At 40.4% G+C, this 16,113-nt stretch overlaps 2 protein-coding genes across 2 annotated transcripts; one reads left to right on the plus strand and one right to left on the minus strand.

The window, feature by feature from the left end:
• Positions 1 to 295: 295 nt before the first annotated feature.
• Positions 296 to 1,237, plus strand: LOC101604147 (olfactory receptor 10J3-like). The gene has a single exon (XM_004671097.1). The coding sequence runs from the start codon at positions 296 to 298 to the stop codon at positions 1,235 to 1,237; it is 942 nt and encodes a 313-aa protein (XP_004671154.1).
• Positions 1,238 to 9,269: 8,032 nt separating this feature from the next.
• Fcer1a (Fc epsilon receptor Ia) lies at positions 9,270 to 15,913 on the minus strand. The gene is made up of 5 exons (XM_045143973.1): positions 15,855 to 15,913; positions 15,378 to 15,398; positions 13,954 to 14,208; positions 12,108 to 12,365; positions 9,270 to 9,451 (listed from the first exon to the last, which is right to left on the minus strand). The coding sequence occupies exons 1-5, from the start codon at positions 15,907 to 15,909 to the stop codon at positions 9,270 to 9,272; spliced, it is 771 nt and encodes a 256-aa protein (XP_044999908.1). The 5' UTR covers positions 15,910 to 15,913.
• Between the last annotated feature and the right edge of the window lie 200 nt (positions 15,914 to 16,113).

Consider the following 16,113-nt stretch of genomic DNA (forward strand, 5'->3'; position numbering starts at 1 on the left):
TATAATCAAGAAATTGATATCAGATAGCTGTTCATACAAATCCCTTTAATTTGCTTCTACTTTCTCTCCCATCTCTGCATGTGCCCTCAATCCTATGGTCCATGATTAACCCATCATTCTCATTTCAAATAAAGGGTGGGCAAAGAAGAAGACAAAGCAATAGCCAATAGCTGAACTCTGACGACTCTGGGGTCTACAGCCTCGTCCTGGCTGAACAGTTTCTACTAAAAGCCCTGGTCAATTTATTACATCCTTCTTCTGTTTGTCTAGGTCTCTGAAACATACACTTGCCTCAATGCCAAGGGCTAACTCTACGTTTGTGACTGAATTCCTCTTTGAAGGCTTCTCCAGCTTCAGCTGGAAGCACAGGCTTGTCTTCTTTGTTGTTTTTCTAATGCTGTACCTGCTGACGCTGTCTGGCAACGTGATCATTGTGACTATTATCCGCCTGGACCGTCATCTCCATACTCCCATGTACTTCTTTCTGACCATATTGTCCATCTCTGATACCTGCTACACTGTAACCATCATTCCCCGTATGCTTTCTGACTTCCTGAATCCTTACCAGACAATTGCTTTCCATGACTGTGCCATGCAGCTCTTCTTTTATCTCACTTTTGGAATCAACAACTGCTTCCTACTCATGGCCATGGGATATGACCGTTACGTGGCCATCTGCAGCCCTTTACGGTATTCAGCCCTCATGAGTAGAAGGGCCTGTGCTCATTTGGCATGTGGGTCCCTGGGAATTGGTCTTGGCATGGCCATTGTCCAGGTGACATCAGTGTTTGGTTTGCCCTTCTGTGACAGTTTTGTCATCGCCCACTTCTTCTGTGATGTGAGGCCCCTGCTGAAGCTGGCCTGTTCAGACACCACTGTCAATGAGGCCATCAACTTCATTGTCAGTGTCCTTGTCCTTATTGTACCCATGGCTGTAGTCTTCATCTCCTATGTGGTGATCATCTCCACCATCCTTAAGATCACATCAACTGAGGGTCGGAAGAAGGCCTTCGCCACCTGTGCCTCCCACCTCACTGTGGTCATCATCCACTATGGGTGCACTGCCATCATCTACCTGAAGCCCAAGTCTGAGAGTTTCCTAGGGCAGGACAGGCTCATCTCAGTGACTTACACTGTCATCACCCCTCTCCTGAACCCTTTGGTTTACAGCCTGCGGAACAAGGAGGTCAAAGATGCTCTACGTAGAGCAGTGTGGCAAAAGCCCCTCTCTTCTTAGTCAGGAGGTTTGAGATTGTGGATATGTCTTTATTTCAAGCAGTTTCCTTTGAAACTTTACTATTTATCTGTGTGTCTGTGTGTCCACACACTCGTGTGTGCTCATGTGTATAGGCGTGCCTGGGTGTCCCGCCGCTGCTGCAAATGAGCACCCATCTGACTCTGCTTGGATGGCTTGGGAACTGAATCTGGGCTGGTAAACTTCGCAAGTGAGTACCTTTAACTGCTGAGCTATGTCTTCAGACCCTAAGTGGTTTCTAACAATTGCAACGATCTAACAATCTAGGTTCTAACACTCTAACAATAAGTTTTAGTGTTTAACAATGGGAAGGTTTCCCTTTGGTACAGTTTTTGCTCTGGAGTAATTGTAAAATGTCTTCTATATACCTAAGAATGTAAAGAGAAAGTCTATCAAGCTGGATCACTGGCAACCGGCTGTGGGATACACTTTCACTTGAAGGCTGTGGTCCAACCTCCTAGTTTGATGGTTGACTCATCATGTCTTTCTATGCTTTTGCCTAACTCTTTCAAAACTAAACCTATGTTAATGTCAAAGCTAAACTCAGTTTCATTTATTTGTCCACATGTACACTTGGCAACTTTAACTGAGAGAATATTTTGAGTTGCAACCATGTGACACATAGTTACCTCTCAGACAATGATATACCTTGCAGAGAATAAGTTACGATATAGCTGAGGTATGCATAATACTGTACCGTCTACATTTGCACAAGCAACTCTCATGATATTTGCAGGATGATGAAATTACTTATTATTTCTCAGAAGAGTTCCCTATTATTAGACAACACATGGTTGTTTTCATTCAATGCCATTAAAATATTAAATCCAGAAATTTGATGGGCATGAAGTTTGGAAACTTACTTAGAAAGACTTCTTTGTTTTTGTTATGGATGTCAGTGTGTCAGTGTAATTTGTGCAGATGTTATAGTAAATACATGATGATGCACACATACCTTTGTAACTTGGTTTCACCACTTGCTAATATGATGTGATAACTTGGGGGATTTTCAAATGGGTTTAAGTATATCATCAAAGTAGATGAAACCACCCAGACTGACCTGGGAGTAAGGAATGAAAATGTGTGTGTGGGAAAACAAACATCAACAGAAAACAGAGTTCCGAGATGCAAAAATGAGAAAACAGTCTGAAAGAGTGACCATGCTGAGAAAGCTAACATTGTTCATACTTTTAACATAGGAGGAAAGAGGATAAAGGCTGGAAGGAGACCAGTAAATATCATTTGCAGGGGTGATAGTGAATTTACTTGTGGCTAAAAATGGAGCAAACCCATGGAATGAACAATCCTTTAGCTTAAGCCAACAAGTATTCAAAAAAAAAAAAAAAACCTGCTATGTGAAGTGTGACCAGGATAAAAAGATATCTTTACTAAGGTGTCCATATTTCTAGAAATTGTAGAGTCAGTTCCTTTTGGGAAGTTGGAAGAAAAACGTTCAAAAATTAGGCTCAGGAATTCTGTTGAGTCTATTTTAGAGTTGATAAGTGAAGATATTATGATCAAAGTAATCACCACCTCTTTTCTGAAGGGGGGGCTTCATGAATGTTGAGGGACACCCACAGGTCGCCCATACTTGCTCTCAGGTGTCACAAGAACCCTGGGCTCAGGTCTCTCACCGATTCCCCTTTGGAATGAATGCTTCTGATTAGGACTGCTTGTTCCAAGTTCACACCACCTTTACAGGGCGTGCTTCCTCATATGATCTGTCAGTTCTGGGGCATTTCCCCTCTGTGATAAGGAGGGCTTGGGCCATGAATGCCTCACATTTCAGCTTTCTTTTCTTTTTAACCCTGTTTCCTTCACACTGGCAGACCGGACGCTATATGCAAGCCTCTGTCTCAGAATCTGTTTCCTGGGGTTCCCAATCTGTAACATTTTAGAATTCCATTTCTAGAACAGTTGGCATAAATGCAAAACACAATTTTCAGTCTTAACTTATTCTAGCGCAGGTTGATAAGATCTTTTCTTTTACTGTTAAATATATTTTCATTCTACTTCATGAGCTAGATTTGTCATGACTGAATTTATATGGCAATAATTTAGAATTGCCTTCTTCTTGAAGACTGGTTGAAGAGTAAATATGTTATCTCATATTTATTGGTCTGAATTCTCTAGGTGTTACCAGGTGTATGGCAACCAGATGTGGTGATATTGTAGAGACTCTCACCCACTGTCTGTGCCATGTTGAACATAAACAATAACAACAAAGACTGACAAGCAGTGGGCTTATTCCTTTCCAGATTTTGAGAAGGAAGAAATCTGAGAGCCACAAATGTTAAATGAGCTCAAACTTGAGAGTGATTCTGGGAATATTAGCAGTAAACGCCTTAAGGTTAGGATGCTGTGGTGGTCAGTGGAGAGGGTCACCTGGACTTGGGGAGTCGAGAGATGGGCAGGTAGTTTAAAATCTGAAGCAGCTCCACTCTCTGAGGTCATCAGAAGACCTGGCTGCAAGGTGCCTTGTCCATCTAAACCAGGAAGCTTCACCTCAGGGTTCAAAAGGTGCTTGCTTCATTCTCTTCATTTCCACTTAATGCTAAGAAGGATGACCTCAGCTTTCCTGCAAGGACTAAATTTCCCAGGGAGAATTTCTGACCAGGGTATCTTATGTCTGAGTCTCCAGCCTGTCAATCAGGAAGCTGCTGGTCTGATTTTTCCCTCCCCTAACTATTGGGAATTCATGAGGATTTGTGGCCGTCTATTTTGGAGGAGAGTGTTTCCTCTATGCTCTGGCCTGAACCAATTTGGTGAAGATCAGAATGGCCCAATGAGTAAGCTCAGTTTGAATTTTCATACCTATCTATAGAATGTACTCATTCTCATGGATATAAATATTTTATATATGTCAAAGCAAAAAGGACACTTTTTACAAGTGATAAAATTTGAGGACCACTGATGGCTAAAATCCTAACCTTGTGTTCCACATTCTATCTGGAACAGAACATGAATAACCATAAAAGAGAAAATAGGAGGAAAGAATTGATAGGTAAAGATCTTAAGCAAGCTGGAGTTTTGATTAAACAGAAGAGCATAGGAAGACAGTGACAGATTTGGGTGTGCAACTCATGGAGCATGAAAAGAAAAACTCAGCACAAGACACACCACTGTAATCGGGACTTGACTGAGACTAGTCTGTAAGGTCCAGCACTTGGATGCCCTGTAAGAATTTTTTCTCTTCACCTCTCAAGGGTGCACGTGACTCACTAGGATGACTGGGATCAGCATTCAAGTTCCAGCACTCAGAATCACCTCAAGAATGTTCTTCCTGTCATCCTACAGGCACAGAAGACCTGTCATTGGGACTGGGACTTGTGTTGAGTCCCGAGTGTCAGAATCCCTTCAACAACCATCCTCCTTTCACAGCGGGGAGTGGACAATCCTCCATTTGGGCTTGTATCTAAGTGTAAGTTCAAGCACAGGTCCAGCTACATTGAGACCACTTCACTTGCGCTAAAGACAGAGCAGTACCAAGTACCTGTAAGACTCTGAGCACCACAAGGAGAGCAAAGACAAATGGAACCCAAAGAAACATGGAGCACCATTCCCAGTACTCACCTGAAGCAGATGTTCCATAAAGGCCTCCAGATGGGTCATCATCAATTCAAAATTGTTAACATGACAAACTAATTCAATGTGTCTTCCCCAAGAAATGCCATTGCCACAATCAAGGACACCCATGACAACTAACTAGAAGAAACTCTAGATAAAGAGCTCCAGAGACTGATTGTAAATAGGTAAAAAAGATCTCAAAGAAGAACTAGATAAACACTTGGATGAAATCCCAAATAAATTCAAAGGTGGCATGAATAAACACCTAAATGAATGAATTCCAAGAGAACATAAGTAGCCAGCTAGATGAAATGAGAACATCAGGGCCATAATATGAAAATGGAACTCAATAATGAATCAAAAATCCTGAAGAAAAGCAAAGCTAAACAAAAGCTGGAAATGAAAAATACCATAAGTCAAACAAAAAGGCTCCATAGAGAGCCTCACCAGTAGAATTGATCAAGTGGAAAGCAGAAGATCAGATCTTGGAAACAAGCTAAAGGAACTGGATCAATTAGTTTAAAAAAAAAAAAAGGTAAAACAAACATATGAATGGAACATGAGAGGAATGAGAGACACTTGAAAAGACCAAATGTTCAGGTACTGGAGTGGAAGATGGAGAAGGACTTCAAGCCAATGGTATCAAAAATATTTTTAGTAAAATTATAGAAGAAAATTTCCCAAATATAGGAAAAGAGAATCCCATCCAGGTATAAGAAAGCATAAATAACACCAAATAGGCAAGACAAGAAATAAATACAAAGAACAAAGAAAGGATACTGAAACCTGCAAGACAGAAACTTGCATAAAGGCAAGCCCATCAGAATATCAAGTAATTTTTCAACTGAAAATATTTTTCTAAAAGTCAGAAGGGCTTAGAGTGATGGTGTTTCAAGTACTGAAAGACCACAATTTGCCAACCCAAATTATTATAGCCAGTAAAATCATCTCGTGTAATAGAAGAATAAAGGATAAGCTTCAATGATAAAAACAGGCTAAAATAATTTATGAACACTAATTTGGCCCTGCAGAGGATACTGGATGAAATGTTTCATGTCAAAGAGAAGAATAAACATATTCAGAAGGCTATAGGAAGGACAAAAAACAATAACCAATGCCAGGATAGTTGGTAGGCAAATTACAAGCAAGAAAACACCAAACTTCACCAAATCACCAATATGACAGGGGTTAGCTCACACTTTTCAATAATGAATGAATATTAATGATCTCAATTCCCTAATCAAAATATATAAATAGGATGGATCAGAAAAAAACAAAAAATCTCACCTCACTTCCAAAGATACTTTAGGGTAGAAAGATAGAAAAAGATATTCCAAGCAGATAGAACAAGGAGAAAAGGCTATTCTAATAAATGACAAGATAGATTTCAAATCATAATTAGTAAGAAGAAGTAAAGAAGGTCACTTGCCTCTCAAGTTATTCTAACCCATAATCATACAAGCAACCCTAATTTAACTCAGTGGGTTAAAACAAACCAAAGGCATGAATGTAAGATTGAAATGAATAAGTAGAAGAATGGTGTTAATGGAAGGGAGAGGGAGATAAGAAAGGGGAATTCAGAGGAAAAGATTAAAATTTATTCATGTATGAAAATGTCAAAAAAGGAAACAAAATTAAATATGAATTTAAAAAAAGAATTGAGTAAAGCTGAAAAAAAATCTCAACCAAGTACTTGCAGACCAAACTCAAGAACATATCAGGGCAGTGTGGATTTATTTCTGGGTCCTCTATTCTCTTCTATTGGTCTTTATGTGTGCTTTAGTGTCAGTACCATGCTGTTTTTAGTACCATTATCCTGTAGTATAATTTACTATCAAGTAAATTATATGTCTGAAATAAAGGAGCAGCTTGCTCTCTAGCCTAACGCCTGTAATGCTGACACACCCCGAGGAATGCTGTGGAGGAAGGGGTCCCTAAACAATGAGGTTTCAAGGTCTATGGTGGGAGCACAGAAGTTCCTTTTAAACTCCAGGAAGCTTCCTTTGCAGACTTCTCTTCCCATGTTGTTCCAGGAGAGATTTCCTTTCTACTCACTGGACCTACTTATATGAACTCTTGTGATATGGTCATTCGCTACTCTGTCTGAAATGAGTAGTAAAGATGTGCAAGCCATTCCTTAGAAACTGGGAATTCTGAGTATATTCTATCTTTATGAATTTCCATCTCAGATCTCTTCCTGATGGTGTCAGTTACTGTAGATCCTAGTTATACTAGGGGATCCTCTGATCTCATCTACTGCCAGAAACTCATGTTCAGATTAACAACTTTGTCTCACTCTCTTAGAGTTTTTCTTCATTAGTATTATCTATCTCCATAGAACTGGGGAAGGAACAGAAGTACACAGTTCATATCATCATTCCCACTTCAAAAATGAGATGCTTGATCCATGGAGGCATGAGATGATTTTTCTGAATTACAAACCCAGAAAGTTGAATAGTCATTTGGATCCATGTCTTGAACTCTATGGTTTAGTATTTCTAGTGGTTTCCTTGTTAGAGGCAGAATATTAAATCCATTCACTCTAGTAGACATACTTGGGCCTCAATGAATGCTTTCATTACATAAAATGAAAGGGATAGTGTACAAAACAAATTGTCTGCTTCCTTTGTCTGAGAACTAGTTCAGTCCTAGACTGATTTCAAAGTTGATGGTTCTGATTACTATCATTTTCTTGGATGTTTCCAAAATTCTTGGATAATGTGCTCTATGGGGACATCAAATCCAAGTTGCAGAAATTGTATGGTGCTGTACTTCATCCTCTCATCCTGTGGCTCAACTACACACATTTTTTTAAAAAATCAAGAATTAAGGCTTATAGTAACTAAAATCAGAATATAAAAATGTCATCAAACTTTCCAGCACCATACAATTTCTCCTAATCCTGAAATCTACCTGATAATGGTTGTGGTAGTTTGAATTGATGATCCCCAGTAGATAAAGCTTTCTTTTTTTTTTTTTAAATTTTGTTTATTTTTATTTATTTGAGAACGACAGACAGAGAGAGAAAGGTAGAGAGAGAAAGAGAGAGAATGGGCACGCCAGGGCCTCCATGAACTCCAGACGCGTGCGCCCCCTTGTGCATCTGGCTAACGTGGGTCCTGGGGAATCGAGCCTCGAACCGGGATCCTTAGGCTTCACAGGCAAGCGCTTAACCGCTAAGCCATCTCTCCAGCCCAGATAAAGCTTTCTATTAAAGCTTGTAAGTCAGTTCTCCGGCCGCTGGGCTGGAGGAGGTGTCACCATGGGTGGATATGAATTCCAGCCTAAGGTGTGCAGAGAGCCTGAACACTCCCTGGGTCTCTTGCATTTTGCTTGCTTGTGGGGCTGCTGGTGCTTGCTTTTCACTCTGTATGGACCTGTGAAAGAAAGCCAGCTTTTTCTGCCATTATGGAACTGGGTCTGTAAGCTTTGAATAGATCCCATTCCTCCCATAAACTGTGTCTGGTATGGAGGCTCATCCCAGCAATGTGAAGCTGACTGTGACAATGGTTAAGGTAGAATTTTTAAATTTACTTATTTATTTGCAAGCAGATAGGGAGACACAGGGAAGAATGACAATGAGAGAGTGAGCAAACAAGAGCGAGAGAAAGGGAGAAAGAGAGAGAGAGAGAAAGGGAGAAAAATTAGAGAAGGGATGGGCATACCAGGGCCTCCTGCCACTACAAGTGGTACATGGGCCATTTTGTGCATGTGGATTTATGTGGGTCCTGAGAAACTAAATTCAGGTCATTAGTCTTTGCAAGCAAGTGCCTGAACCTCTGAGCCATCTCTGCTGCCTCAAGGAGGAAATGAATGTATATTCTCATGGTTCTTTTTTCCAGAAGAAAAATAAAAATCAGTGAACATGCTCTGAATCTCTAAAAGCATCATATCACTTGGTGTTACCTTTATTTTATTCAAATTGTGCTTCTCTTTTAAAGTTTTTAAATTTTATTTTATTTATTTGAGAGAGAGAGAGAGAGAAAGAGAGAGAGAGAAGAAGAGAGAGAGAGGAAGAGAGAGAGAGAGGAAGAGAGAGAGAGACAGACAGAGAGAGAGAGAATATGGGTGTGTCAGGGCCTTTAGCTACTGCAAATGAACTCCAGATGCATGTGCTACCTTGTGCATCTGCCATAGATGAGTCCTAGGGAACAGAACCTGGGTCCTTTGGCTTTGCAGGCAAATGTCTTAACTGCTAGTGCTTCCTGTTTATAGGTATTGTTAAATGAATACAATCCACTCATTCTTATTCAGCCAGTATTTATTGAGCATTTACTATCACATGAACCTAATGAGCTGTGGTTGGCTCAATGAGGCAGCTCTGCAAACACGTGAGCACAGGCTTTGTTGTGCAGGTAAGGGGTGATGCATAGCAATTGAGAAGCAACTGAAAATGTTGTGAAAAATGCTGTTGCAAACAGTCTCTTCAGCAATGACATCAGTTCCTTTATGGAGATGGCTTAGGGGTTGTTGGGTTTGGAATCTCTTGCCTTTTTCCAATCTCCTGAATCTTGAAGATTGATTTGAACTGCTGCTGGGTTGAGACCAATAACCCTGTGTCCACAGCAAACAGAATCACCACCAACAATGGGACAATGAATTGTAGCCGCTCATACTTGGATTGGTTAGCTAGAGAGGAACATAGAGACAACAAGAAACATAATTCATATCAGAAACTGAACAATGGTGCTCAGAGATCCATCTTCCTTAAGAGAGTAGCCAGAGTGGGAGGTGGCCAGTGCACAGTCATAACTGGTTAAGAACTGAAAACAAGTGACTTATAAGTGCTTGGCCCTAAGCAAGACATGCACGTCATTCCTTCCAGAGCTCAGGAGACAGCATGGGAGATGGGGGCAGAAAGAATGTAAGAGCTGGAGGACAGAGAGGAGTGCTGTGGAAATCTGCCGTCTAGTCATGACAAAGCCACTACACTCATGAACTCACACTTGATGTGGTTACCTTCACAAGGCCTGTGCATGATGGGGGCCAAGAAACATTGTTAGACATTGAGGAGATGCCTGGAAGACCACTCCCCTTCATAATGAGCTAATGACAGGTTAAAGTTGTCTCAAAGGGATAATCATGTATTCCATGGTGGGCATGGTCACCAGCAAAAGTAAAAAGGAGTTCATTGAGACTGAGGGATATTAGGGAGGGTAGGTAGTGTGGAGTACATATGATCAAAATGAGGTGTACAACTATGAAAATAGAAAATTTTTGAAAGGCAGATAAAAAATGAATGTGTATCATACATTAAAAAAGGGATCTGTGCTCTACAACCTAGGCTCCCTAGAACACTAAGGATGACAAAGGATGACTGAGTACTTTCCAGTGGTCTTTATCTCCCTCCACCTCTAGATGGGGACCCAAGGAAAAGTCAGGAGAAACATAATCCATTTCATGGAGCTGACATGACCAGCATCAGCAGATAAATTTATAGAAGTGAGACGGATTTGAACCATGGGGTCTCTAGTGTCTTAATCAATCATAGTTCTACAAGTACTATGTGAAATAAATTATTGGAGTGGTACTATGCTTTTCATTTTCATTAATTTTTTCTTTTTTCTGAGGTGAGGTTTGCTCTAGCTCAGGCAGACCTGGAATTCACTATGTAGTCTCAGGGTGGTCTCACACTTATAGTGATCCTCCTACCTCTGCCTCTCAAGTGCTGGGGTTAAAGGCGTGCACCACCATACCCAACACCATTTATTTTTGAGACAGACCTTTAGCCCAGGCTGGCTTTAAGCTTCCTATGTAACCTAAAGGATGACTTTGAACTTCTGATGCTTCTGGAGTGCTGACACTTACAGGTCTATACCACCACATCTGGTTTGATTAGTGTTGAGGATCAAACCCTGGTCTCATTCATATTAGGCAAACACTCTACCAACTGTGCTGCACCCCAACAGAGTACAATGCTCTCCAATTCTACCAGTCTGTGACTGTATTGCTATGTTTACACAGCACTGATTCTGTAATCATTCTAGAATTACAGCTCCAGAAAACTATAACCAGAAACCACTTAGAAAACACTTTGACCAGTGGTTCTCAATGTTGAGTACATATTAGCATTACCTGGAAGACCTTGAATAATACTGGTGGCTGGCCCTTTATCTCAAACTATTTTAACTCCATATCTAAACATATAAGTCATGGATATCAGTATCATTTTATGTCCCTTAAGCAGAGTCTGGGCCAACCTTTCCACGTTACCCATGAAGATACTCGAAATCCAGAGATATTTAAACAACACTTTGGTCCCAAGTTAGCAGATCAACACAGAACTTAGTTCTGAGTTTTGGCTTCATACTTTTTCAGACATAATTATGAGCATGCCAAGATAAGACACTGAATTTCCCTTTTGCAAAGCAAATATTCTCTTACATGAAGTTTGGAAAGGGAAAGAGATTTTTTTTTTTTCCTTATAGGCCCTAGAAGCAGCTCACTTCCTAACCTCATCTGATGCATTTCTACCTCTCCCAGGACCCAGGCATGCATCTTACTAATTGACTGGCTTCCTTCCCAGACTGTCTTCAGCTACAGTGGAACTCTTAGGCTCTTTGCATCCCTCGATTCTTCAACTTTGCAACTTCGTTTCAATTTAGCAAATATAATTGATACTCTCAGTAGAAATAGATAAACTTGATGTCAAAATAGTTATCCCAATCTTTTATTCTGGGAAGTACTTAACAGTTTATAAAGCCGTCCAACAAAAATACCAGATTGAGGCTGGGGAGATGGGTTGAAGGGTAAAGTGCTTGCTGCTCAAGTGTGAGGACCAGAGTGTGAATCCCCAGTACCCATGTAAAAGCCAGGTGTTGTGGCATGTAACTGTAGTACAGCACTGCTGAGGTGAACACGGAGAACTTCCTGGGGCTCGCTGGCTGTGTAGTCTATCTGAATTAGTGAGCTCTAGGTTAATGAAAGAACCTATCTCAAAAAAAAAAAAAATATGGTGGAGAGTTATTGAGGAAGATGTCTGACTTTTACTTCTGGCTTCCATGCACATCTGCACACACATCTGCACATCATACACGCATACACAGGCAAACACTCACATTGATATTCATAAAAATTCCATCCCATGAGCAGGATTACCAAGAGCACTTAGAAAATAAGGAACCCACCATTGAGACATGAGCTACCACCCAGCTCTCTTCATTTCAAGTCTAGAAGCCTTGTAAGTTATCACATTTGCCTCTGTTCTACTAGCTAAAAATGCTGCCTCAGATACCCTCTGTGCCTTCCCCTGATATTGACTACTTGTTCTTTCTTTCCAGCTCACCTTTGATTACAGTAATTCTGAAGGGCTCAGAGGTATGGTCCAGCCTCCGAAGTTTGCCAGAGCAGTGGTATGTGCCACTGTCATTAAGTGAGACCTTTATAATGGAGATGTTTTGGTTCCTAAAGGAGTACTTGAAAGGGACGTCGTCCTTGTAGTAGATCACCTTGCTGACATGCCAATTCTTCCAGGAATGGCATCTGATAGTAAGGGGCTTGCCTTCCATCACCACCTCAGCAGAGGCCTGAAGAAGCAGCCAGTCTGAAGAACATTCATTATGTTATTTACCTGACAATGAGTGGAAGGTCATATGAAAGGGGTGAGTAAAGGGAGGCAGACAGACAGGCCCAAAGGCAGATAGATAAAAGGGAGTCATCCATGGAGTGTCAAACCATGCAGCATCATGAACCCATTTCTTGGCTCATAAGTTCAGTCAATTGAAAAGATAAAGACAAAATATTATGTGCACCCTGTCTTCTGAACTGATGAATCCTTTCTCCTCCTTTCATGGGCTCCATGAAAAGTTCATGGAAGCCATCAAGTGTCCTGCACCTTTTGCTGAGCCTGCGCATGGAGCCCTGCCTGAAACCCAGCATTCCTTCAAACCTGCTGTGGTTTGCTCTAGTGTGGAATGAGTGAGCACAGTCTTTGTGTGGAGTTTTAGCCGAAGGAATGCACTTTGCCCTCTCTGATCTCACAGAGGCTTCACAGTTCTGCTGTTAATTATAGCTGGCCTTGAGACTTTCTTAAAATGTGCACAATAGTTTCAATTGTTTAATTCTTTATTTGCTATTCTCTTCTCCATTTAGTGCTATGATTACTATGATTACTAATTCTGGGAAGTATGTAATTATATGGTGATTCCAGTGCATAAGTCAATGTCTAGGAGTTTGTAGTGACTAATATTTGTCAATACTATGTTAGTAAAAGATAAGAATCAGGTTTTAAGGCTAATGTCATTTTTAGAATTGTAAAATAAGTGGGGCATGGTGGCACATGCCTTTAATCCCAGCATTTGGGAGGCAGAGGTAGGAGTATTGCCATGAGTTCAAGGCCACCCTGAGACTACAGAGTGAATTCCAGGTCAGCCTGGGCTAGAATGAGACCCTACCTTGAAAACACAAAAGAAAAAAAATTGTAAAATATTCATAAATGGAGAATTTTGAATGGGTGACTAACTTATACAAGCATGGTGTATTTAGGAAAAAATACTCTTGATCTACTATAAGGAAATAAATGACATTTTAAAACAACATTACTTTAGTTTGTACTTGGAATTTGGATGTTAAAACACCTTTTACTTAAAAGAAAAAACATAAAGTGTAAAAACCACTCAAAAACATATCATGAGTTTGCTCATTTAAATTTATTGTTGCCTAAGGATTTTGTACTAATTGTTGGCAGTAAGAAGGCAATAAAGATAAAATAAACATATTAATTGCATTTGAGTAACAGTAAAGTAACTGAGAAATGTACACAGATCTTTGATAATAAACCTAATATTTAGGTCATGACACATAGATTATTCAGAGCAAATCTTTAATCAAGTGTTGTGACCCCACCGCAATGTCCATATACCCATCATGACAATCATGGCATTTGATCACATAATGTGTGGCTATACTTAGAAAACATAGAGGAACTAGAGTAGGAATATGATTCTAAGAAATGGCCAGAATATTGAAAGATATACCAAGTGAATAGAAAAGCAGAGATAGAAGGATATGACTGAGAAACCCTGAGTTCTACCATAATGACCCTAGACTAATAACAATCTACTTCTTCCCCTTATCTCCAGATGGTCAGTCTTCACGTGGGACATGCACATTTTTATATCCGCAGACCTTACCTCTGGTCACTTCCAGGTAGGCAGCTTTACTCTTGTAAGATTCTTTGTTCTGACATTTGTATTTTCCGCTGTCTTGAAAGTTGGCATTTACAATGTCCAAATATGCAGTTGTCACCTCTAAGATGCTTCCATTGTGGAACCATATAGTAGAGTTGTCTTCAAGAGAATCATTCCCATCACATACAAGAGTCACATTGTCTCCTGTAAATATTTTAACCCATGGCGGGTCCAAGAACAATCTAGATCTGTGAGTGGCTTAAAAAAGATAAAATATGAAGATAGAGCAATCAAAAAGCCATTAAAAACTATCCAGTCTCCAAAACAAAAACATGCCCATGGTCAATTAATGGTCAGTGTACCTGTGTGGTGATGAGACTCTGTCCTAATTTCTAGAAAAAAGCATTCAAAGGAGAAAGTAAAAGTGCTGTGGCCTTGGGAAGCTTTCAACTTAGGCAGAAAGGTGGGAGACCCGTGCAAGAGATACAAAAACAAATAATTTACTATGTGACTTCAGATAACTCACTCTAATTCTCTTAATTTCAATTAAAAATTTTTCATTGTTTTTCAAGGTAAAGTTTTGCTCTAGCCCTGGCTAACTTGGAATTTACTATATAATCTCAGGCTGACCTCAAACTCACAGTGATATATATACCTGCTTCCCAAGTGCTAGGATTAAAGGCATGCACCAACATGCCTGGCTTCAATTTTAATATTTATAAATGAAAATTACAATCTCTTTTTAGGTAGAGATAATATTTGTCACATGTAATCATTAACACAATAGTGTTTGTTAAATAGTTTTTGATGGATGATGTAGGATGAATATGACAGAGTAGACTAAATATAAGCTCTAAATTTATATAACTATTTAATTGTGAGTATATAGAGAGTGAAAAAGCTGTGTAATAATTTGGGGAGTAGGGAGAAGCATAGAGAATCAATTTTGTATGTCTTCCAGGTCCAAAGAGATGTGGTGTAAACTTAGTCAGAGGCTGAGGAAGTGGCTACATGGTGATGATGAGTGATATGGCCCAAGGAAAACTGTACTTGGACCCAAATGATGTATGTTGAAATTCTGTCTTTATTCATTGTGTAACTTCTAGCAAGTGATTTATTCAGAGTTTCAGCACTTTCAGTTATAAAGTAGCAAGCATAATAAGAATATGTGGAAATTGGTTAAGTGTATGTGGTAAGCCTGAAAGAGACTGACACAGGTATATTTCAAAAATATGGTAGCTTTTACTTAAGCAGAGGAGAGTTGACTTAAAGGGGGAAGTGGCTGAACGTTTGAAGAGAGGAAAGAAGAGGTGGAAAGTGGGTTGTCTAGGGAGGGGCAGGTTCATATTCACAAGAAAACAAACGTGATGGGATTCTGGGAAGAGTGAAGAGAGAGCAGTGCTTAGGGCAAGACACAGTTGACTTACCAGTTCTCCTGCCACCCAGAGCTGCAAAAGGTCAGAGAAGGTGAGTTAGCATTTATCTTTTGTCTTCTGGATCCACAGAGGCCTGGGATCTGTGTTTGGGAGTGAACCCCATATCCTTGGAGTTTGTGGGGCTCACATCTGCTCAAGAGTCTGACCCAGGGGAGAAGGAGCTGCTGGGTTTCCTCTACCCTCCTCCTTCCTTCTGTAGGAATTTCCCACTCTGGGAGGTGCCAGAGAGTTGCAAACAACCAAACTTTTAGTTTGGCTTCCCAGTTAGGTTGTACTTGGCCCAATTTCCTCTGCTCCTCTGCACTGCTGTTTCCTTTGCTCCTCTGTAGTGCAGAGCTCCTGATAATCATCCCATGGTTGCTTATGCACTAGAAAGAGCCACCGCCCAAGCTATCAAAGTCACCACCCTACCGCTCCCTTGATGTATCTTACTCCCACTCCAGGAAGTGTAACTGATCCTGTACTTACAGAAGAGCAGCACTGCTATCCACAGCTGGGCAGAGCTTCCCACAGCCACAGCCATTGCCTCCATGCATCCAGGTGATGGCAGCTTCACAGATATTTATGGCTTCAGTAATAATCTTGAAACCAAAAAGGAGAAGGAAATGCTTTCGGTATCATGTATCTGGTTAATTCATCATTTGTGCCATGGGTTTCCTTTCTCCAGAGATACTGTTCAGGGTTGTGTCAAATTGGGCAATTTTGTACCTATCCCTTTATTTCTCAT

Source organism: Jaculus jaculus, chromosome 1, assembly GCF_020740685.1.
Source record: "Jaculus jaculus isolate mJacJac1 chromosome 1, mJacJac1.mat.Y.cur, whole genome shotgun sequence".
Classification (NCBI taxonomy): Eukaryota; Metazoa; Chordata; class Mammalia; order Rodentia; family Dipodidae; genus Jaculus; species Jaculus jaculus.